A 25,651-nucleotide genomic window follows, 5' to 3' on the forward strand; every position below is an offset into this window, starting at 1 on the left:
CCAAAAGAGGCAATGTCACAAACCAAATAGCATGGATGCTTCTGAAATATTACAGAACTTTTTTCACTTCAATTGCACAAATAAGGTTAGGAGGGCAAACACAATACATCCATATTCATTACTCTTTCTGGGAAAGAAATTAAACCAGAATTAAATTAAACACATAAAACCAAGACAGCAGTGGACATTCCTTATAATTGAGAATTTTGTAAGAAAATCATGGCACATATAGAAAGATTTTAAAAGAACCAGCTTATTTTACTGGCATGAGAAAATGTTGCTGTTACATTAGTATTTCCAAGCTAGGACTTATTTACCATATTTTAATTTTCTAACTCCCTACAGTTACAAAGGTTCAAATTCTCCCAAAGGAAAATGTAGACTAATCAGTCACACATATTTTATCTTGAGTGATAACAAGTAACATGCTTTTCAGAGGCAGTCTGCCAATTAAAATACAAATGAAACTACATCCCGCCTTGTACATTTGGAGTACAGAAGGACTACAGAGCATCCCAAGAGGAGATAAATCAGCATAATGTATTGGGTCACACACCGCATCCTATTTACTGTGCTTGCCCATAAGGAACAAACATCTACTTTGTGTTTGTTGAGGTGCAGAATAAAAGCATCCCAGGTGACCAGATTCTTCTCCCACTGGCACTAATTGCAGAACTGCCTCTAGGTGCTTAAATTCTTCCCCCTTTTTTTGAACATCATAAAAACAAAAAGCTTCTGCCAATATTAAGGCTGCTGTAAATTCAGATTCCTCTCAGGAATGGCATTTTCTGCCTTGAAATCACATTCCCCACGGTGGGGAAGGGGAACACTGCATGCATGCATGCGTTCAGAGTATTTGGAAAACTAGTAGAAGCTAATACACGGGCCTTCTGATCAGGCAGCTGAGTATTTTTAAGTCCCAGATACTTCTACAGGTACAAAGAAGCAGCAGAACATTCAACATACTAAATCTTCCTGAAAGCTGCAGATTTTCTACACATGTGCGGCACAGGTCTGATGTTTCCAGGAAGCAGACGGATGTGTTGCACAGGCTCAAATCAACAGCCAGTCTGTTTACAGTAAGCACAGTGCTTCCTGGAATTGCAGATTTTAATACATACATGGTGCTCAGTTTATTCATGTAGACATAGAAATCTAAAGTTTTCAGTGAAATCTGTCACAGAAACAGGACAGCTAGAGCAACGTCTTGTGCTAGAAGAAGTATTGGGGAATGTCATCTGTGTTGTTACCTGATGACAAGGAGATCCATCTCACTGGATTGGGGACTTGCAGTCATTAATTTCTGCAGCACATCACATCAAATCTTTTCGGGGCTCATCAGCATTGAACAATAAAGCTATCTAAAGAAAGCCAAGAGCAAGCTATAAAGCTTTACAGTACTTAGAATGTCCCTACTGTTGTTTTAGAGAGGCTCTTCTGAATTCACTCTGTAAAATCTCCCTGGACTTACTATTATATTCCTCAGACAATACCACGGATATTTGTTAGTTTCATAGAGTCAAGGAGACATAATTCAGGGAAAGTCCTATGCCAGCATTCAGAAGAGAGTGCATTAATTATCGAGCTCTTTCTTGGCAGGCAGCTAGGCAATACAGAAGTTACTGCATGACAGTATCTTCAAAAGTCTTCGAGGTTACCTCTAGTTCACCATGCTCTAGCACAAAGTGCTACTTATATGACTGCCTCACGATTTTCATCAATGCTAGAAAAGAATCATGAGATACAGATTTGACGGGAATCATTTGGATTCAGATGTTTCCCATTAATAATCTTCTTTAAAATATATGCCAGCTTTATCTCTTCAGGAGAAACCTATCTGAAAAAGTTCAGTATCTATTGCCAAGATTAATCAACTCGTTGCACAGAAAGTAAATGGAAAAATCAGAATATGATCCAAATTCTCTTAATGTGGTGGATTTTAAAATTATTATTAATGAGTTGGTTTAAATCTGTAATGCATTAGCTTTGGAGAAGGCTTATTTAAACATCTTCGATTTTAAATTCAATTTCTTATTATGCATGGGAATGTCCAGCTTGTCCATTTCCACCCAAAAAAGACAAGCTGAGGGTTTAAGTGACTTGCCCAGGCTCAGAGAAGAAACCTGAGTCAAAGTGGAGAATTGAAAGCAGATATCCTACAACCTTGGCAAGTTCCTGTCCAGAGAATCAGCTTTTTGTTATCTACCCACATCATCAGGCTACTGACTGTGGGGAAAGACATCATGACAGCACCAGAACAAAACATCTTTTGCCTTCCCCAATATAATTTTCTTACTTTTCTTGTGTTAGACACATAGATGAATCCCAGCTCAGCACAACACACAGCAAGTGCCAAATGAGAAGTAGTGGAGAGATGCCAGGCATTTGCCTGCCCAACCTTCAGCAAGCCAGTAGATCAGCTGAGACTTCTGACTATTTGGATACGGTTTTATTTTATTTGAACAACATCTGCTGCATACAATATTTTAAGGGCAAAGTTCTCAATTATGGAAAGCTGAATAAGCAACAAGTGAGATAAATCTGATACTCTTATCCTAGTCTCCAAGGATGTTTTTCCACATCACCAAACCCCCACATGATTTGCAATAAATGAGGAAGGTTAGCAGGTGCCAGTCAGCAGAAGCTCAAGCCCACAGTGGCAGTGATGCTGGGGAGGAGACTAGCAAACATTGCCAGAGTTCAAGTTAGCATCATCTACAATGGACCTGACTCCAGCTGACAATATTATTCTTCTACGATCATGATAATCTGATTTTTCTGCATTACAAAACTCCAAAATTAATAGAAAATAGAAACAAACAGGGACACAAATGTGTATCCTCCAATAATATATAAACTGACAAGCCAAAATACCTGAAATAGCAGAATCTCTACCAAAAAAACTAGGCAAACCTTAGATAAATCTATAATCGTGCAACAGAATCAGCATGCTGGAAATTAAATGTCTTTCTACTTGAAAAAGTAATTTGTATTCTCATGCAAGTAAATAGAAAACCATTAATATTAATGTTCTATAATAATATTTATGCTGATAAAATTTTAAATCACCCACTGCCCAACAGTTTCAAAACCAAGCCAAGTCAAAAAATGCTCACTCAAACCACAGGTAGCCCAGCAGGTTTTACAAACTAATTAAAATAAATATGATTTAAGAGATGAAACTTGACTAGCAAGCAAGAGTATTTTTTTTTTTAATAATTGAAATCTTTGAATGTTTAATTTTTAAAACTGTTTCTAGCTGACTTAAATTAATATACTGCTGTGAAATCTGGATTTTCAGAAGCCTTATGAAGAAAAGCTCAGGGCCAGAATTCCTCTTGCTCAGAATGAATTAAGCACAGATTTTTTTCAAAGCTCTCTTCTCAGTGAGGAGGAGTTGGGGTTGCAAATGCATTTCACACCCAACAGGCTGCCACTTACAGCCACTTTTAAACAAGATTTTAATCTCTGACTTTCTGACAGAATCATTAAGATTGGAAAAGACCTTTAAGATCATCAAATCCAACTGTCAACCCAACATCACCATGCCCACTAAACCATATCCTGAAGTGACACTTCTACATGTTTTTTGAACACTTCCAATGATGATGACTCCACCACCCCCCTGGGCAGCCTGTTTCAATGCTTGACCACTCTCTCAGTAAAGAAATTTTTCCTAATATCTAGTCCAAACCTCCCCTGGTGCAACTGGAGGCCATTTCCTCTCGTTCTATCGCTGGTTACTTGGGAGAAGAGACCAACACCCACCTCACCACAACCCCCTTTCAGGCAGTTGCAGAGAGCGATAAGGTCTCCCCTCAGCCTCCTCTTCTCCAGACTGAACAACCCCAGTTCCCTCAGCTGCTCCTCATAAGACTTGTGCTCCAGACCCCTCACCAGCTTCGTTGCCCTTCTCTGGACACGCTCCAGCACCTCAACGTCCTTCTTGTAGTGAGGGGCCCAAAACTGAACACAATATTTGAGGTGTGGCCTCACCAGTGCTGAGTACAAGGGACTGACCTTTCTAGAAAAAACTGTGCTCACTATGGGTGTTTCTTTTTGCTACTGGACATTCAGACAGTAATACCTGAAGGTGCCAGGCCTCCTGTATGGGGTCAAAGACATACTCTGCCCCAAAGATTTTATGGTCTTAAGACCTGTCATTTTGAGCCACCCTTTGCAAAGAGATCTGTATGTGTTTGAAATTCTTCCTACACCAGACTTTCCCCTTTCATATCTTCTATATCTGCTAAACACAACCAAGCTGTGACTCCTTTTCTTCTAAAACTCCTTTTGTGACATTTTTAATTTTCCATTCTTGTTTGTGCCTACGTGCCTTTGTATATCAGTCATGTATTTAAGGAGAAAAATATGAACTGTACAGTCAGTACCTCACTATGCCTGTTTGTCTCCTTCCTGTGAATATTAAAGTAATGGAAAATGAAAAGCTCTGACAGTAACCAGCAAATACTGCCATTTATGTGCACAGCTGTGAGCATATTTAAAGCAATGCTGAAGGCACTTGCATCTACCAAGCGCACACAAAGATGTGGCCAAGTGCCTCTTGGCACGTGCAGAAGGAATGCTGACTTGGGGAGGGCTGTGCAGGGCACGGGTTGGGGGGGAAAGGAGCCTGATGTCCCCTAGGTAACCCCACACACAGTCATTCTCATCACAGCGAGCCATAATTCACACACAAAAATATACAAGTCAAGGATGTAATTAATAAGTGTGAGTAATCTGTTGCAGTAGATGCCTGTATTCATTTAATGCATCTTTTTCCTAAAGGCTTCAGCTCATTTAATTGCAAACTGCCCATTGTAGTTCCTTCCACAGAGGTTAAAAAGTTTTCCTTCCTCTTCTGAACATCCCCAGTGAGCCTCACTGTGCAACACAGGTTCTCTCCACACAACACCATCCTTTCCCAGTGCAAAGCCGTGGTTAACCAGGCAGGAGGCCGCTTCATGGGGATGGCAGTGACCGGCTCCCTCCCAGCACCACATGCTGTCACCAAGTCTTGGCAAGAGAGTGGTAACTGGAGCAAGAACACCGTGACAAGTCATACCCACAACAGAACGTCATCAGTTTTGCCATTTTTCTCAAACTTGTGAGAGCATGAACATGTTTCTGGGTGTGCTGTCAGAGCTCCACACACACCATCTGAGCTGGTCACAAATCCATTTCCCCAGTGCTGGCAACGGATGGTGACTGTTCATCAGCAGTGATGAACATGGTACCAAAATCCTATGCAGGACAATTGAGGTGGAAGACTAATGTGGCACAGGGGTTGAAGTTAAGTAAATAGATGGAGAGCACCCAAGGCTGAAGCTGCCAAAGTCTGACTCTCAGTGCTGCAACAACTGAGAGCCCGTGAGATGGCTCCACCAAGACAGAGTTAATGGAAAATGTAACTTATTAAGAAAACCAGCCATAAACACTAATATAATATTTAACTAATGATGTTTATATATTGAGGGAGGTCTTTCTGCACTGAGTTCAGGTTGTTTTATAGCTCCCATCAATATACTTGATATGATTTCAATGCATTTGAAACAATTCACTCCAAGTTTGACTTTGGGAAAGCTGTAATAATCTCTGCAGTCCTGTCACCCAGTCAGGGAAAATAACAGTTTGCACTGATTTGATGCACTGTACCAATTCATGTCAGTACAGAGCAGCTGCTTGTTTTATTACATGATTTGGATAAAACATCAAGACATTTTCACTGAATTTGCTAAGTTTCATCAGGGTGTGTTTTCAGAGTCTCTGCCTGGGGATAGGAGGTACTGCTTTGAAAGTCAATGCCAAGTATGTCTGTTGTCCTTGTGAGCTGGACAGGATTTAGAGTTTATTCTACTATGCTTTCAAAAGCAGCATTGCACTGTTGTATTTTGCCCCTTCATGTGTACAGTGCAAAATTGTGTTTTCTTCGGCATCTGTAGAAACAGCTCAATTACCTATGAGTAACCACTACACTGTGCCAAATGCTAATGCAGTTACACCAGAAGGATTATCACTGCTCTTTACAGTCTTATTGCAATACTGAAGATGCTGATGTGATTATCTCTTCATGAAGACAATCTTACTGTTAAGACCATGGATTTAATACCATAAATGGCTGATAAACTGGGGAGGAAGAAAGGTTTTTTACCCTCTTGCAAGCAAGGAAGTTTACTACCTTGCAATCCTTACATACAGGCTCCAGAAAAACAAATCTCAGGTCCTGAGGAATTGCCAGCGAGTATAGCAATAAATTAGAATTTGGGGCAACACATTTGTTTTGTGACTAAAGAAAGAAAAGAATGTCGTACTGCCAAAATTAGAAGCAAGTAAACTGCACTGACCTGAATTTATCCTCAGCTATCTCTCTGGAATGCACCCAGCTTGCAACAGACCTACAATTCCCTGAGGAGAGTTTGTCAAAAGGGATGCTGGGGATCACGAAGGGCTACACTGCACACAGAGAAGGCAGAGGATGAGGGTCCACTACAGGCAACTGCAAAATTATTCCCCTATTCAATTACAACCATCTTTTAGCAAAAACATGATCAGACACAAAATAAAGACTGCTGGGTGTTTATCATTCACTACCCCTACAGAGGAGCACAAGGAAGTCAAACAAGTGATGCAGCAAGAGCATGTACGCTAACTTCTAGTTAAAATATAGCTTCAGCAGTGATGAACAAATGTGACCAGTTTAAAAGTTGGTCAGTTTAGAAGCAAGCAGTATGTTGAAGTCATTGTAATTATTCCTTCCAGCCAGCAATGCCATTGATTTGTTGTCTCCTCCAAGCAACTAGCATTGAGCCCTGTTGCAGGTTTGCAAGGCTTGCAGATTAACCTCTACCCAAATCAGACTCTGAAAATTGCCACATACACCCATATTTTTTTTCTTAAAGATAAGTATCTTGCATAAAATTAAAAAAACTTCAATATTTTCATGAGGCTGAAAGAAAACATACTTTGAAATAAGTCTATTTTGATTTTTTCATAAAAATCTCAGCATTTACCTTTGGAATTTGAGCATTCTACACAGATTATTCCATTTATGCTTTTTCTTATTGTTGTAATTTAGTTATTGCATAACATGCAGTGATAGTGTCTAATTTAACATGGTTGAAAGGTTAATTTTAAGGAAATGCTTCAAATCACAAATACATCTTAGTCACTGAAACATTGCATCTTCTTCTAAAAATCAAAACATCCTCTGTGTTGGAACAGTCTGAATCTTTATATTGCAGTCAGTACACACTGAGTTTATTTAGATATGTGGGTTTTCTCTTGATACAAAAGTTGGTGCTGAATTATCAAAAAATTGTTTGGGTTGTGGGAAACATGTTTCCTATGTTTTTTAAGAGTCTTGCCAAACTGCTAAGAGTGATTAATATTTTCTTTCCCTCTGTCAAGGGAGTGCATATTTTAAGGTATCACATCATTGCTTTAAATATACGGCATAATTTCACAGTGATGCTTCCAGTGTCCCACTCAACAGCCTGGAATAGTTGCTTAAAAATACATAGTTCATAAAACCAAAGGATGTGTTGGCAGCAATATAAAGAATTACATCTTTTGCTTTGCCCCCAAATATTCAGCCATAAACTGTCTTATAGCCCAGCTATGGCACCATCTCAGAGGAGGCTGTCATGTGCCTTTCTAAAAGGTCACACCACTCACAACTGTCTCTAGCCTGAGAAGGCAAACAGAACAGCTCTGCAAAGAGAAGTCACCAATGTCCATTTATCAACCACCGCATATTCATAGTGAAACGCTGTGGTAACTGCCCAGAGATCCTGAACTCCACATGTTCTCAGTTTGTACAAAGGAACTGATAATCTGCCCACTCTCAAGGTGTTAGCTCTTATTCATATCAAACCACACTTGTAGCATCTCTGCGTTTTGGGTATCTTCAGTGTGAAAAATCAAAAACGAGTCCTGGTTCTTGCAGCTAGCCTCACTTTATCTGAGAAATTCAACAACTGCAGATCTTCTGAATAATCTAAGCAGAGTCCACCATTTATGAAGGTAAAAAAAGCACTTTGCCATGATTTTGGGTTTCCCAAGAAAGCCTGAGGTGCCTGAACAGCAACAGCCCTTGAGTCCACGTGCTTGCTTTGACTGGTAAAAGGAAGGACTCCTCAAATTCAGGAGTTTTTATTCAAAGCCTGTTTTTTCTTGTTACAGGAGGAAAAAAGAAAAGCAGAAATATTTTATTCCATGTGACTATCATGGAATTCACAGCCAGGCAGCTTGAGCACAAAATTTGACTCAGAAGTGTTTTTCCTTAAAAAGGAAATTATTAAACAGTTCAAGTATTCGTTACTAACAAGCATGGTTTCTTTCTTTCTCCACTCAGGTCATCTGTGTTTTCAAGAGCCGTTTCTGCACCTTGGCCTCTTCCTCCTCAAGGTTATCATGTCTCAAGCACAAGATCCCTGGACAGGTAAGCAAGCAGAGCCACAGCCCACAGGGGAAGACAGACAAGAAATAGCAGCTTTCCAAGTGAGACTAGGAGAGGAATAACTGAGGTGAAGCAGTTCCTGCCAGAATGCAGAAAGCAATAACCTCAGGCATTTTTGTGTTCTTTGCATTGTGTCAAGGGTAACTTTCAATTCATCTGTTGCCTATAAAGCTCCAAGAGACCAATAAGCAAGGCTTGATGTGAATAGACTGTCTCTGGGTGGAGTGGGCCATCAGCAAAACCAGACTACAGTTGCCAGTGCTGCTATAAAGGAGTAAAGGGTTGTCTTCACCACCAGTATACTAGCTCTGGCTGCAGCATCAGACATACAAGCAGAATCAAAGGCCAGGATGTTGATAACTCAAATATTACAGCCCTGCAATGAGGGGCAAAGTTATTTGCTGCAGGATTCAGCAGGGTGTCCTTGCCTGCCCTCCCTTTTAATTTTACATGTCCTCATTGAGTCAGCAGCAGGAGGCTAAAGGAACCAGGACAGGTACAAATCTGATCTAGGCAGAAGCTCAGAGAGGACTTTCAGTTAAGTAAATTTTTCACTTAAAGTTTCTTGTTCAATACAAGGGGTGGGGGGGAAGTTTGCTTTTCTGATTCTTTATCACTATCACATAATAGCATTGGTGAGCTCAGCATATATCCTAGTGCCTTGATTTTTTATATAATGCTGGGAAAGTCTCCAAGGCTTAAATAAAAATCTTACCTTGGTTCTCAAGCTTGGCAGGCTTTTGCTTCTAATACAACACAGATCAGAGGGGTGTTTTTTGGCTCTCCTACCTGAAATAAGCTTATTTTCCAACATATGTTTCTTTTAGTTATGAAAGCACTATATTCTTGTAACATAACTTTATGAAGTTGGGAAGGTGCCTCTGGTAACAGAACAGCATCTTTTTGTACAAACTTTCATATCATAAATAGTGTTTTTTGATACCATCACAGTCAGTAGCTAAGTATAAGAGAAAAAAGTTAGTGAGTCTCCTTTGCTTCTAGTGTCCGTTATGGAAAATGAGTCACAAGAGAATCTTTCCATGCCAGTAAAAGTCCTACCAGCCTGTGTCTCCCGGGCTGGCTTACAAAAGGCAATTCACCACATGCAACCCCTGTGACTACAGTCAGGTCTTTATCTTCTGAGTTTACCACAGGTAAAGCTTCCATCTTACCAAAGCTTCCATCAGCACCTCTGAACACCATCCTAAGGCAACTTCTGCTGCAAACTCAGGGTCTCTACTATTGTCTGGATTCAGTTTCCCTTTGCGTAGATCTTAGCCATACAAGAATTTCATGTTTTTCCTTTCCTCTTGCTTTCTTGACTGCTGGAGGAATTGGGGTAGAAAGTCATACTGAGAAGATCATCTTTCAGATGCAACAACAGGATTAATTCAGAAAGCAGCATCTGCCATCTTCCTGGGTATGATGTCCCCACGTGCTGAGACTCTGGAAACCCCAGGACACCACTCTTGCCTCAGATGAGCGCTGCATACATCAGCCTAAACTCTTTTGGAAACATGAACAGCTACTTTGGTACCTCAGGGAGTACAAAGTTATTTTTAAAAATCTAAGGACTTACACATGCAGAAGCTGAGCACAAAAACATCAACTACACTGGTTTTATCTGTTCAATCTGATGAGGGGAGACAGAAAGTGAGGTGGACTCCACGGAAGGCAATCCCACAGCCAAGGCTGTATCAACACATACCAAGTGAGATGGAGGCCATCACACCCTAACAAGAAAAGCCATCTCCATGGCAGTCCCATGTATGCAAGCTGGAGGTAGGAAAGGAGGTCACCCCTCCCCACTCTCCTGGCCCCTCCATGAGGTAGGGCCCAGTGTTACAGAACATGTTTTCAAGGAGATATTAGCCCACCCCACAGTGCAGCTAGTCCAGTTGCAACCATCTTTGCTCCTCCGAAGCAGAAGTGTGCCCATTTCTCTGCAGATGTGAGTAACAATCCAGGAGAATCCTGGTCCTGCTCTCACAGCACCAGCCATGCTCCTACTGCAGACCCTCAGGGTTCTGCTCACCAACTCTTTGCAGGGTCAGAGGGCAAAACCCAAGATTTTGTGATTTAAAAACCAAACAAAAAAACCCCACAACTCTGAATGCCAGCTATAGTGTCAAACCCCGCTGTAAATTTTCAATATAGCTGAACTGAAAACAGCAATATGACAAGACGAAGCAGTGCAGCACTAGTGTTGATAGGAACAGCAGTGTCAAGAGTATGAATATAGAAAAGAATAAGACTTTGCTACAGTAATTATCTACCTAACACAGAACAATGTGGAATAAATATAGAAACCTTATTGCCAAAAAAGCTCCTACTCCCACAGCAACGTTAAAAGAAATAAAAAAAAACCAAACCAGAAAACTGAACTATAGAAAGAAAAAAAAAAAAAAAAGACTCTTTTGTCTTAGCTATAGTGGTATTTTTCTGGTTTGCCTTTATTATATGGCACACTGATTTTCATAAGTGAGAGATCTGACCAGAACGGATCCAAGGCTGTGCATCTCCTGCACTACTCAGTCAAAAGGTCTAGCAGAGCAAGTGGGATTATTTGCTCACATAATGCAGTGAGACTCAATGAGAAATTAATAGACTGAGCAAACACTGTAAAGATCAGGTAAAAAATAAACCATCACCTCCAGTTCCTTTTTGTGCCAGCTGATTACTGTATCTCTGGTATATAATTCTCACCTCATTCGTACTGGGAATCTACACTCAGAAGCAGGTCACAAATTAGTAACAAGACACAAGTCTGAGCAAAACAGTTATTTCCCAGTGCCATACGCTTGTTCTGTAACAGAAGCAGTAAGCAGAAAGCTCATGAATGTTTTCAGCGTTGGAAGAGGGCAGCACTATCAGACACTATATGTGGCTGGATTGCCTCCTTAGAGCAATGCAGCAAGGCAGCTGCCTTATTTGTGGCAAGCACTCCTTCCTAAAAGATTTTTATCAAGCAGGCTTGAACTGCATAGAGTCTTCCTAGCACCCATAAACACAGCACAGCACGGTTGCTACCAAAGGCTGCAGTCCTGGTCAACACATGCCATGTGGGCTTTGGTTCTATTATAAATTCCTCTTTAGAACAAAAAAGTATAGATATAAAATTTGTTTTAATTGCTCATTGAAAAATCATGTTGTTTTGGAATTTTACTGGTTATTTGGTGATTGCCTATATATTAGGAAATATCAAAAACGAGGGGTTGTTCTAAACAAATATCTAAAAGTGTTAGTATCTAAATTAATTAGATATTAGTATCTAAACTAATCAAGTGAAATATTGGAAAAGAATGAGGAAGTTTAACACAAGCAAATTTGACAAGGTGACTGTAAATGCATATAATCTGAGGGAATCCTGTTGATTCCTTTAACAGATGTAGCTAATTTTTACAGAAGCTTGCTACCCTTAAACTTGTATTTTATGCCATATATATTAACTTTGCCTTTTACTGTTCCTCCATTCAATTACTTGATGTCACACAGCATTTCCATTCTTTCTTTTATCCCTGAAGGATCAAAACGCAATACAACATGAATTCCTTGCTCTGACAGTTCAGAATCTCATGGAGAAAAGTAAGCATGTACTTACGACCAGAGAGAGTTTCTTCCTTGTGTGATGACTCCAGTGAATTTTGTTAGCCTTCGAGCATCTACTTCAATCCACTGATATGGGTCATTTCTTCCTGCACACCAAGCACCATCATAAAAATCATTTTCGTTAACACCTGCCTGAAAAGAAGGCAAAACTGTCTTCATAAATCAGGACAAAGAAACTGAAGGTCTTTCATGGGAAAAAGAAAAGAACACATGAAGTCATCATTCATTCCACTTACTCCTTTGGCTCCAGTTTAAGAGCCCCGAGACTGTCATTCTCAACAGCTATATGGAGGGACCAAAGTATTTTCTTACTTAAAGTGGGGAGGGACATTCTGCAAAGTCGCCTTAAAAACTAAGAACCATTACATAAAAGTTTAGAGATAGCAAGCATAAACAGAGCTTCAGTTCAGTCCCCCTGTCTGTGCCTGTGGCCTGATAGAGCCTTTAGCCAGAACTATCCGCATGGTCTTCAGAGTTATGAAAGTCCTAAAAATCTATCTCCAACCCACATAAATAATGGTCAATGCTGGAGCAATCTCCTTTCCCCTAGAAGGAGCAAAGGAGAGTGTAGGACATATGGAAACAGTAATACTATTTCCCACCAATTTTCAGTCCCAGAATTATTAATTTTCATCACTAGGATGTCAAAGGTTAAAAATTCAGGAATGCCCAACTGTAATCCAACTTGTGTACCAATCTATATCCCAATTTATGCTGGCAAAACCACCATAAACAGCCTTCTCAACATTTTAAAAGAAATAGCTGCAAGGTATTTTGAGTAAGCTGTATTCCAGATACATCTGAAATAGCATTTAAAAAAAACATAATATCTGAGGTCTCTAGATATTTATCTTATTACTAAAGCCCAGGAAATGTTTGGCACCAAGCTAGCTGCTGCCATAGAGAGCACAGAGGCTTTTCCATATGGTCCTCTGAGGCTACATGTATTTTTATGATATTTCATCTGTGTTTAATGTGGATTTGTCATTGCCATCCATGCAATTCCAAGAATTTATAGCCTTAAATATTTCCCAAATAAAAATGAAGATGCTGGAAAACTTTGTGAGTTCATATTAGAGACACATATTAAAGCTCTGGTATACAGCTATTGTCTGTTCAGTGGTACATTTACAGTTGGTGCATGTGTATGTGTAAGACACAGATGAAGTACTCAAGAACGCAACTGACAGTTACATTTCCTGAATTATCCCTCAGCTTCCCACTGAGCAGCATTAACAGATATTACAGTCATAGCTGGGTTACAATGGCAGAGATTGACAGGTCTGTCTACCTCCATTTTTATAGACCACTTCTACCAAAACAAGCAATTGGGTGGGTCTAATTCCCAAAGAGAGGATGCAGTTGTTAATCCCTTTTCCCAGTGTGAGCCTGGTGGCATCTGAAGGAAGCACTGTAAAACACAGATACAGATTCAATGCCTAAAACTTGGCGCTTTCTCAGGTATTCCAATCTGAGATAGGGCGGCTTAAAAATTACTTTTTTCCCCTGCATCTACCAAAATTACAATAAGCCACCTACTTCTATGTATTAACTTTGGTACTTTAAAGTGAAGTTTGTACAAAAGTCGAAGTACCAGATACAGAAAAATATATGTTATTAACTATTGAAGATAGATTCTCCAAGGACAACCGAACAATGGGAAAACACAAGAACGTAAATATGATCATTGACCTGAGTTATAACCTTTTTCAAGAAAAGGTTTCAATGCATTCTAAAATAAGATGGAATTTGAAGTAGCCTTAGGGTTTAAAACCAATGCTTGCCAGGAAGCATTAAGATCTGCAGAGCACCTTGAACCAGCATCGTGCTAATCCCTTTCACACGGATGAAATTCCACCAATTTCTGCAGACCAGGTATCCATATATCTCTCATTGTTTCAGCTGGGATCCCTGGTCCTCATTCAGACTGAGGATATTTCCCATTGGTGTGATGCTCATCAGGATGTAAACCTCTCCTCCACATAACAGCGAGAAGAGGGAAGGAAAAGAGAGAGAAAGAAGAGCTTATTTGCAAAAAACCCCCAAACTCTAAAGTACATACTCAAGTCTCCATGGTTTCAGCTGGCCTTAAATAAAGTCAAGCATATGTTTAAGTTGTGTATCAAATATGGGGAGTCTAAAGGACATGCTTACAGTTATGCACAGCTTAAAATACTACAGCCTTAAACAGGGGCAAAGAGAATATAAAAAAAAGAAAAAAAAGAAACTGCTTTGCTACTTCTTCCTGCTCTCTTATTTCCTGACATCAGCTTCTCTGAAGCTAAAAGAATATTTTTACTAGGTAAAAAGCATCAGGTGTTTGTGTATTAACTAGCACAGAATATTACCTGAAAAAGAGGAGGTTAATCAATGAGAAGTTCTTATTAGAAATATTTCTGAAGGAAAAGCATCCAAGTAAATTTATGTTAAATCTTCTCTTTTCAAGTCTGTATTTTTTTCTTAAGGTGTTTAAAGTTTTGAATTTGACCTATGGCCACTTCAAAACGTTGTTTCTATAAAAAACTCTTATAAATTCAATCAAATATTTAGTAGTTACAATTGCTATTAAATTTCCTCCGAAAAATTTTCATTCCTGAAAGATGAGAACAATTATCATTAAATAATCAAAGACTATAGATCAAGATATCTTTTCTCAGTAAAATGTTTACTTGAATTTAAAAATTATATATTGAATTAACAGAGATAATGGATTCAAGTTATGACATGCATAACTAAGCTATACATTTTAGACACTGATATTACCTTCATAAGTAGGAGAGCGAAGGAGCTAATCAAAACTAGAAGTAAGGACTAGGTCTTAAGCAAACCCTTTTTTCTTTTACTAAATTTTTAAGAATAACTGAAAGTCTAACCCAGCTTATATCTCACTTTCAGGCAAATGCAAAAGTATTTCTCAATATGCAGTGTCTTATGAAAAAATACCTTTTTTGATACAGGAAAAGGGATTTTTTTCCATCACTACTAAGTTATCTATAATGTGAATGTTGAAAATTGTCATTCAAATAAAACAAATCAATTGCTTATTATGTACCCAGAAGGTGAGATGAAGGGAAATCAAAAGGTTACAATTCCTTTAGAAATTATATGAATTCTGATTTTAATTGTTGTTTCTCTTCTGAATTAGACATGTGCAAGACGGAATAAACACTTGCTCACATTATCACTGTTCCAAAAGCCTTATTTGGTAATGAGGAGAAAGATATTACTGCCTAAACGTATTGAAATGAGAAAAAAATTTTAGTCTTCTGCCACAAGTCAGCAGAAACAGTAGTAAAAATATACCTAATATCAAACGACTTCTGCTTAAATTCTTCTCCTTTCCCAGCAGGGTGATCACAAACATTATTTTACCATAGGAATTCGGGGCGGGGGGGGGGGGGCAGCATTAATTAATTAATCATCACAGGTATTTATAGCAACCACTGCCAGCAAGAAAGAGGAGAAGAATTAAAGCACACGGGCTGAAAGCAAAACTTCAGTAGTTTTGTCTTTTGCTTGTGTTTTGGTAATGGACCTTTTCAAAAGGAACTAGTGAAACAGAGAACTGAAAAGACACAAAGCAATACATCCTGCTTGTTTACACGCACATGATTGCATTACTTAGTTAATCTGCAGTGTTATTTGCATTTCTCCAAGCAGGAAAGTGGGGAAGAGAAAGAAACATAATTTGACTAATTATTTCAGGTTTTAACCATTGCTAATTATTTTACAAGTGACAAATACTAATGACTTTTATCCCTGAATGCACAGTGCCTCACTGAATATTATTTTATGCTATAATTTTTCCCGATTGCAGTTGCAGACTAGATCTCCAATATACAGGGCCCTACAACCCGAGCAGCATTGCTCCTGCTCTCAAGAGGTCGAGCCTAATCACCACATCCAGACAGGTCCCACACAAAGCAGATCCTCGAAGGTTTTATCTAGTCCTGCCAAGCCTGTCCTTCAGACTACAGCATACGCTGCCTGATTACGTTCATACGCTTCAAATAATCTAAAAAGAAAAAATAACACTCAGAAGCCTTTGAAAAACTTCATTATTCTGTGAGCCCTAAGCTTCCCAGCTGACTTTGCATCAGATGATGAGATTGAGCAAAGGGTGGATTTTGTCTTATTTCGGGGAAGAACAATCACATGAATATCGCGATGACACTGTAGCAAAACCTGGACCATACCACAAGGGCAGCAGCCCATAAAGTTGCTCATCACCAGACATTTAGCATAGTGCCGTGGTGAAACTCAAGCAGTACACCAGCCTCTCAAAGTCTCTCCAACTCAGGACAAATCTTTTTCTTCATGTGCAGGACTAAACAGCATGAAAACAGCTGCCTAAATAAGTGCCTTTTGCCTTTCCCCAGCATGCTGCAACCTGCCCTTTTGAGCAGCAAAGGGAAATCACCAGGGACCTGACCACCCATGCAACACGTCAGTCCATTGTAGTACCTGTTCTTGGTTATAAACATTTATCTTTTAAATGCTACTGAAACTCGTAAGTCTTAATGCAAAGTAAAATTGATCGCTGAAACCCAAGTGAGAGGGATAAGATTTGCAAATTCTAAGTGGTTTTGAAAAATGTTAAAGTGCTATTAGTAGTAAGGTAATCCCAAGGGAAGCAGTACATAAAGAAAAAAATAAATGCAAGCCCATCCTTTTAACACTGCCAGTCGTAGTGGTAACTAAGTGGTCAAGGGGCGTAGGGATTTTCTGTATCTGTAGCGTACAGATAAGCTTTCAGTAAGGGTAAAAGTTTTTGATTCAAGTATTACTAGAAATTTTTATTAGAGGTAAAGACATAGCAGAGAAAAAGGGCTACATTTAAACAAGAAAAGTAAGCCAGAGAAGTCACTTTGCTACAAGCCAGATGTCACTGGGTTATTTATATATGAGCCTCCCCCAGTCCTGGGAGAAGCTATACTAAAAAAAAGCGTAAAACCAGCTTTTGGATAACAAGGAAAATCAATCCGTGTAGAATTCATACAGCTCAGGGAAATGACAACACGGAAGTCTGTATCGAGCAGAAGCATGCCACTGTGAAGCCTTTGTTCACACCAAAAAAAAAGGCACCATCTTTTGGACAAGGAAGAATAAAAAACCCAATTTGCACAGGGCAGAAGGTCCTTTCACCCGAGACTCTGCACAGCCCTCCAGGGAGGGGACAACAGCCCTTGCACTGCACAGGTGGGGACCTTATTGTCACAATAAATGCAAAAGAAACTGGTACCCAAAAAGTCGGCAAGAAAACCCTCTAACACTTAGTTTGAAGTTTAAAGGACAGGCGTTCTTTATTGCAGCGCTGGATGCACGGCATCCAGCGCTGGATGATAACGTGCATGCCCTGAAACAAAGGTTCATCCTTTATATTCCTTAAAAACATGAATATTCACACATTTTCCAAGAAATTTCCCCCTCCCTGCCTATCTACATTTACATAATGTTGGCATTGCAAAACTACACTAGGCATGTGCGGGGGTCTCGGCCGGTCGTCGGTGGTTGTTTGGGGAGTCAACCCCCTGCTCCTTTTCCCCTCTTATGGTCACGGGTCTCCTGAGGATAGTTTCTTCTCCTTGGATGTTCGCCCCTTCTGCTGCACAGCCAAGCGATTCCGTCATATCATCCTTGTTTGAGCACTCCTGCTAGGACGTTTCCGTGCTCAGAGTTAAGGTATCTCTTCTGTACTCATTAATCTCTTGGTCCTTAACTCTTCTTTCTTTTAATTCCATGAGGCCTCTTGGCTCTGCAGGCACACATTTCTCGTGATTAACTATTTACACATAGCTGAAGTGTTAGCACTGAGGCAAGTATAGCCCAAGGCCTGTGAGAGTAGGCTGCTAAACATAATCGCACGGTTATTAGGATAACGACATCTTTAAAAGTTAAACTAATCACATAACCAATAACCTTCCAGAAAGCACATAAACGTATCAAAGCCGCAGCCACAGAACCGGCAGACGCGTTACCGTTATAACCAGCGGGGCCCGGGCGGGGCGGGAGACACACAGGCCCCGAGGGCCAAGACGCCAGAAGGAACAGGCTTGGCCTAGTCCCAGCCCCGGGAGCCGTCAGGAAGGGCAGAGCCGAGCGGCACCTCGCCTCCGCTCGCTTCCCAGAGCCAGACTGGACTATGCTTAGGGGAAACGCCATTCCTAGGTAAGAGCCTTACCCTTCCCTATTTTAAGGCAGTGTTACTGGTGGTGACAGGACACTGGGCTGGATGAGCTGCTAGTCTAAACGAGTATGGTCATTCTTGTGGTTAAATAAACTGGACTTTACCACCAGCATGAAAAAGGAGAAACCACACCCAACAGAATTCAGAGTTTTGCATCAGTCCCCAGTCTTGTGCCACTATATGAACAAAACCTATAATAAAAGTAATTAAACATTCCTATAGAACCCACCTGAACATCCTCTACATACTGTTTTTGTGCTCATGGGTTGTGTTTGTTTGTTTTTCCTAGCAGAGACTACAAAATAAAGCAGCAAACTACCTCACTCAGATCTCAAAAGGAATTAAAGATGAAAGCTACAGGTGAAACCTCACATTGCACCCAAGCCTCTGTACCTCCACACTGACTTGTAAAGGGAGAGCCCATCCCCACCACTCACCTCCAGCTGGCTCTGATGCTCACATGGCTGCACACCAAAGTTGTTAAACTGAGCTTTTGTGCCAAAATTAATTCATTTAAACAAACAATAAAAAAAAAAAGCCCTACGTTTTTTTTCCTGCTTAGAGAAACTCACAGAGCTGTTTGTGCTGAGGCACTAGGAGAAGCTGAAGCAAAGGAGGGCAGTTGTACAGTGGGATTTTAACTGAGTGGTCCCTCCTCCAGCAGCTGCCCACCGTTACACTGCAGTGGGCATCATGTGAAATTGCACTGCTGATTAGAGCTCATCCCTTCTAGTCCCAGGCTTAGTTCATTAACTAGCAAACCCTTCACCTGGATAAAAAAACCCTAATCGAGGGTCTAATAACAAAAGGTTACTAATACATGAAATAAACTTTAGAGATTTTTTGACTGTTGGCTTGTTGCTAGTATCCTGTTTATGACTTCGAGTTTTAAATGTTGTACTTTATTATGCAAAAGTAACATTTTTACACTGGAAAAGACTGTAATTCAAAAAGAGCACTAATAAAGTGGAAAACAGAAACACAAGGAATCAGAAAACAGAATTTGGTCCTGCAAAGCCCCTAAACACATCTGTAATATAAAATAAAAGAATCTAAACCAGATTGTATGCTAGTGACTTCTGAACTGAAGCCTTTTTTGGTTACATCATCATTGCTTCTGAAAAACTGCCTTAAGGCAACTGCTTCACTTAAAACCACACTTCCAATTAACTATTGTCATTAGCTTCAGGCAAACAACAACAAAGCAACTTGCTCTGTGAGCTTCCTTCCAGGCTGATCCTTAAGGGAGCTGGGGTGACTTCCTCCAGCTGGGAAGGGAGCAGTTCTGGGCTGCCTTCACCTTTGCTTGCTCATAGAGGTCTGCTTGGAATTGCACCCTCAGCACACTAAGTTTGGAGTTTTTTTCTAGCTAAGTCCCATGAATCTAAAGGTTATCCATCAACCTGATTCACTTCTATAATTCCAGTGTTTCCCCTTCATCTGAATTACATGAGCTAACAAAGTAGTCAGAACCAATAACCATCCATTGGTTCTCTTAATACAATGGTACAAACTTAAGCCATTCTCCCACTTAGGGGAAAAATCAATGTTACCTGAATATTAAGCCTTCCTCTGTGGGCCCCAAGGCCATACCGCTTTGCTGTAGAGGCATGGAGCTGGAAGTCAGTAATTTTTAATGTCTCTAGACCAAGTGGAGGACAATCTACAAAACAAAAGATTGATTAAAATTTAATTTAAAAAAAGGCAACACAAAACAAACAAGTATTCAAAGTTTCTGGACTTCACTTGTGCCAAGCTGGCTGGGGTCCTCAGCTGGTATAAATGAGCACAGCACTGCTGAAGTCAATGAGAAATGGCAGCTCTCATAAAATCAGTGAAGCAATGCTGATTTACACCAGCTGAGGATCTGGCTTTTTGAGGGTCTCAGATAGTTATTACTGCCTGCTATGGGCTTTGTTTTTTTCATAGATACACACAATATTTCCTGTCAAGTGCTTTTCAGTATAAAATGCCAGTAAAATGGCCTTTTATTTTTCTCTCTTTTTGGCATTTTCTTTTTCATCTCTTGTTTTCATTTCCCCTCCATCCCGTACTCATTCCAAGCTACTGTATGAAGTTATGTTTCTAATTAAAATCTGTTCTGGAAACTTCAATCACAGTCCCTCACGTTGCACAGCAGCATCTGTTATAGAGGTCTGGGAGGCCGGACAGCCAAGCTCTGCAGAGGTAATGACTAAGCACAAAGAGGGCAATTTTGAAACAAGGGGCCACCTCTCTAAGCTCCAAATTGTGCAAAGCCTTGAAGAAAGAAAAGCAGATGCCATTACTTCAGCAGCTAGCCAACAACCCAGCAAACTAGAGCCTGGAGCTCTGGCTTTGGAAGATAAGATGTTGGAAAAAGTTTACTCTTGAGTCTAATCTACTTCATGATTATCAGAAAAATATTCTGCTCTAAAATTACCCCAACCACCAAAGTATTTAAGTCCCTCACAATGCTTAGCATATTTATCCACAAAATACTGTGGTGAGGTGGAGAAGACGTACTCTCAGTGTTTCACAGGAGGTGAACAAAAGCAGAGAGGCACATTTTGGGAGCAACTAAATTCTACCACGGAGCACAATTTAGAGACCCTGAAGTCAGTGCCAGCTGGAACTGGAAAGTCTGCACGGTGCAGAGGTGGAAAACAGTGTCATACTTATTATTTAGTTTGGGTACTTGTTAGGCTAGACTAGGCTTTGCACTGCCATGGCTGTATAACTTCTGTTTTGGACAGAGGACAGATTTTTTCTGCAGTTGAATGTGGGAGGTTTGTTATAACTTGCACAATGGGCTGTGACAGAGACAGGAGCTGAGCACCAGTTGTGGAGCCCAGGCCACATTTCCAACCCCTCCAGTCCCCAGACCATTCCTCCTCACCGCCTGCCTGGCAGCTGGGATCACGATCTCGCTAGTGCCGCAGTTGCTGGAGAATTGTCGGAGAGCTCACTCCCATGCTCTATACCTGTATCCCTCTGCCATATATGTTTTTAATCACTTACCAAACTGCCACGAGGGCATGTACCTCAGAATCTGATCCTGGCTATGTCTAACTTTCACGTGTATTTTTGCCTTAGCATTCACAAACTGGCTAAATATATGAGATTTCCTATGCTCCTCCTTAGCTCATAACAACCTAAAACCCCGCAGGAAAAATGTCACATGCTGTCAATTCACACTAGAATTTCTTTCTTCATCCTTAGGAAAGTTCTCACACAAATCCAGGGCCAAATGTCTCCATCAGAAGCAGTAAAGACAAATGCTGTATATTAATGCACCAACAGTGATCTTAGTCTTACACAAGAGACAAAATGTAGACAGTTCCTCATTTTGAAGAGCTTTCAATCTAATTATCCAAAACAGAGAAGAGACAGGGTGGATAAGGAAAGCCAGAGGAAAGAGTAGCTCAGAGGATTTTTGTTTCATTGACTGATTGTTTTAATTGCATTTCTTTATTGAGTGTTTCATCTTTCACCACACTCCGACTGGAAGAAGTCTCAGGCTCTGGCAGCTATCTACTAGGAGTAAATTATATAGCTGGGAGCTGCCTGCTTTTCTTTAACAAGTTCAGTCCTCAAGACAGGTTTGGAAATCAATCTCATGGTGTAATCCTGAAAACTCTTGTGCACCTTGGTATATTTTGCTCTGTGGACAGTTTCACTGTTCCCAGGCACTCAAAAGCCACCCAGAAGTACCCAGGTTTGAGCTTGAAAGTAGAAGCAAGCTGCTTTTACATACTCGGTCCATAAAATATTGTTTAATTCAATGTTTAGACCGTACCTAACAAGGCTAAGGGGCAATTTACATGTACAGCTAGGAGTTAATAAAAAAGTCAAAAATTTCTGACAAAAGTGAACAGCCAGCTCCATCAACAACAGACCCACCGAAGCTCGGTCTCTTCCAGACTGCGTTTCACAGCCTGTTCTCCGCTGCCGAACAGGAGCAAGGGCTTACAGGGCTGCCCCGGGACAGTCAGCACATCGCTATGCCACAGGACACACAGCCACGTCCCCTTCCTCACCTCATCTCTTCTGTACAGAGACCTACTTTCATCAAACTTGTGGGAAAAGCACTATTTTTGAGCCTGGCAGCTGCCTGTCAGACCTGGCTGAAATTACCTGGAGTGACATACACCTGCCAGTATAGGTATGAGAAGTACGTTTGGTTTTATTCAGATTGAAATGTTACTAATTTACTATAAAACTGCAATATTCTTGGGTTGCGTGTGGATTTCAGGGGGGATTTCTTAGACTGCAAGATGGGTATTTACAGGCTGAAAGGATTGCCTGCATATATTTGTGTGTATTTTCTCAGTTTCTAGAGAAACTGAAGCCTAATAACAAGTTCAAAAATGTTCATATGGATCTCTGTTAAATATGTTTGACGGCTCTTTATTTTTTAAGGTTGAATTATTTGTGTTGTCTGTGAACGCATCAGATTAACAGGCCAATATTATGAAAAGCTCGATTTAATGGGAGTTTTCAATGAAAGATTAGGCTCTAAGAGCAGGCAGGGGCTATCTACGATATGCAGTATAGATACCTTCGGTGAAAACTGAGCAATACGTTAATAATATGCTGTCCTTTCTCAGTGTGCTCAAGCCTTATGATATTTCAAGTGAAATCATCAGGATCTTTGCCATCAATTCAATAGTATCCAGGAATTTATTTTTTTACTGTTATTTATATAAGTTAGTAGGAGAGCACCTAACTTGCTTTCTCTGGAAGTGAACTAAACTTTAAGATGTCACTTCACTAACTTACCACACCACATAAAGATTTACTTTCTTTTAACTTGGTAAGAAAAATCAAATATTTTGCTCCAATACTTGACCGAAAATTGATGAAAAGCATTCCTTTCACAGTTGGCCCCTCTTTCTCCAATGACCACCCCAAAGTGGGAACAGAGCAGTAGGATTCTCCATGAAAGACCATTGACCTTTAGATGTCTCTGTGCAGTTCTGCCCTGGGATGATATTCTTGGAGATGTCAAGCCTATTGTTTGCAGTAGCTTCGATGTATGGAATTTGTGCTCTTTTCCACAAGAGAAGACCTCTGATTTTGCTTTTAAAAGAAATTTAAGTTTTCTATCTATAGCCATAATATTTGAGTATTAGCAGTTCAAGAATATTAATTTTTTACACATGCATATGAATTCCAGCATCAATAAAGGAATGAAAAGAGGAGCATATTAGACCAAAACATTAATCTGTAATGTACAGAGGCAGTGAGGGCAAATTTTTCAGTATGGCCTCATGTGATTAACTCCAAGTTACTCATTATAATACAACACAACACACCTAAAGTGGCCATTTCACTACTGAAATAAAAAAAAAATCCTGAGTCATACTGTGAATTTAATTTTAGATAAATTATTGTGTTGGGGTGTGTGTATGTCTCACTTCTTAAAGCTACTAGAGATAACCAGGACAAGCTATTTTTTAAAAATGTATGGGGAAAAAAATCTGATTTATGGCATTCATAAAGACAGGACTTTTTAAAGTATTGCTTTAAAATATTTTATTTAACTTTAAGAAATCTCCCATATAACAATGAAAATTGCCACACAATCAATAAGACTGTCTTAATGTTTCTGTATTCTCCATGCTAGTTTGAAAAACACCTGCAGAAGCTACAGAAATTGGGTGGCATGAATAATCAGAGCAGTTCATACCTTATAGATTCAACTGGAAATGACCTAGTTATTTGGTCATTTCTTTAACTGGTTGAAAAAGTAATCATTATAAAATACAGGAAATTCAACTATGCCTTTGAAAGACATTTAAATCCACATACTATATACGCAACAACTTACTAACAAAATGCAGCTGGAGTGTTTATGTTTTAGAGAGACCAAAGAGCAAGCATTAAGCTTGCAGGTGCAGGGAAGCGGCTGAGTTATGGACATTTCTCTCTTCCTGGCCCATATCCAGCTGTGATTTCGTGTGTGATTTGCAACCATGAATAGGTATTCACTTCAGAAACAAACCATGAATAACATGCCTGGATCCAATTAATTAATTCCAAGACCAAAAAAGAGACAGAGCTTTGATTCAGACTTAATAACATTTGTACCTTGAACAGTATTCTTGTGAGGTTTCCATTTCAAAATAGCTTTCCCATTAGCCGTCTTAAATGGCTGTATCTGTGTCCTTTATTTTCAATTATGCTTCTGCTAGCCAGACAGATGATTGTCCTCCCAGCTAAGAGCAGCAAGGCATTTCTGATACTTCAACATGGTCAGCAATGGCCTGTCCCTTGACCTCAGGAGTGGGAAACAGTTGAGAATAACTTCAGCCACAACCTCTTCTCTTGAAATGTGAACTTACCTGTTACAATTTAGGGCTTGTCTATACCAAGAGCACTACCCGAAGGATCTACTGAGCTCCCTTCTCAAGCCAACATCAACTCAACTCTCAATCTCAGCATGGCTCTGTGCATGGATATTGGCCCGTGTTTGAAAGCAGTTTCAGCCTGATGATGGCTGTGCCCTACTGTTGCAGCATCTTCCACTGAAACTCTGGTCATACAAACACCTTCTGCAGAGCCAGCTTGGTTGTCTTTACACCTGCAGTATAATTACAGCTGCTCTGCTGCAATGTAGCTGTTGCAATGACAAAACTGTATTAGTAGGCATTCTTAGAAACATATTAGTTCCATAAACAGAAGATATATGTATGAGCAGGGCAAGGAAAACACTTCTATTCATATTTATTGCCTAAATTCTTCATTTATTTTATCTTCTTCTGGTCTAAATAAAGATTGTCAGATAAGCACAGCTTGTCTTTATAGCTCCTGTATCTAATAAGGATGCATTTAGGAAATCATTCTGTACTGTTCTTTTGGAGACACAGCAGACAAATGATTGTTTTATTTAAAGAATATTTTCCGTCAATTTAGAAATATGTTCATTTTTTCAAATGGGAAGAAAAAAAAGAAGCATCATGTTTCCTCTTCACTTATATTTTTAAAAGCCATACCTATAATCCTTTTCAATTCCCACAAGTCTGTTCTTGTCTAACATCTCATACACAGTGATATTCAGATCTAAAAATGGAGAAATATCAGCCTTGTGCAGTCTGACAGTCTCCTTGACATTTGGAGGCAGAATGTATTCCGACTATTTATTTTTTATGATTCTAAATGTGTTTTAGCTCCAGGAGCTTTGTAATTTTAAAATATATAAGAATCTCCTTGCACTTCAAAACATTTGTCTAGGGAGAAAGGATGTTACACTACAGAGATATAGCAGTTCAGAAAAGGCAAGAGGAGGTCAAGGCAGCACTGACAGTGAGTTAACACGGAATTTTCTCTATGCAAAGAATGGTTTTAGTGCCAGGATTTTTTGCTGTTGTTGGTATGTGTGGCTTTGCATTTGGGGCTTGAGCTTGCAACAGAAG

The 25,651-nt window shown here is 39.9% G+C and overlaps 1 protein-coding gene across 1 annotated transcript in view; it reads right to left on the reverse strand.

Moving 5' to 3' along the window:
- Nucleotides 1–25,651, reverse strand: part of CPXM2 (carboxypeptidase X, M14 family member 2) — a gene marked incomplete at its 3' end in the record, with an annotated part of 78,341 nt that overhangs the window by 32,042 nt on the left and 20,648 nt on the right. The window contains exons 2-3 of the mRNA XM_082002430.1: nt 19,808–19,917; nt 12,060–12,199 (exon numbers count right to left, since the gene is read on the reverse strand). Of these exons, the coding sequence (XP_081858556.1) occupies nt 12,060–12,199; nt 19,808–19,917 (250 nt within the window). The remainder of the gene's footprint in view (nt 1–12,059; nt 12,200–19,807; nt 19,918–25,651) is intronic.

The sequence above is a fragment of the Phaethon aethereus genome, assembly GCF_964289735.1.
Source record: "Phaethon aethereus genome assembly, chromosome: 7".
NCBI classification, from domain to species: Eukaryota; Metazoa; Chordata; class Aves; order Phaethontiformes; family Phaethontidae; genus Phaethon; species Phaethon aethereus.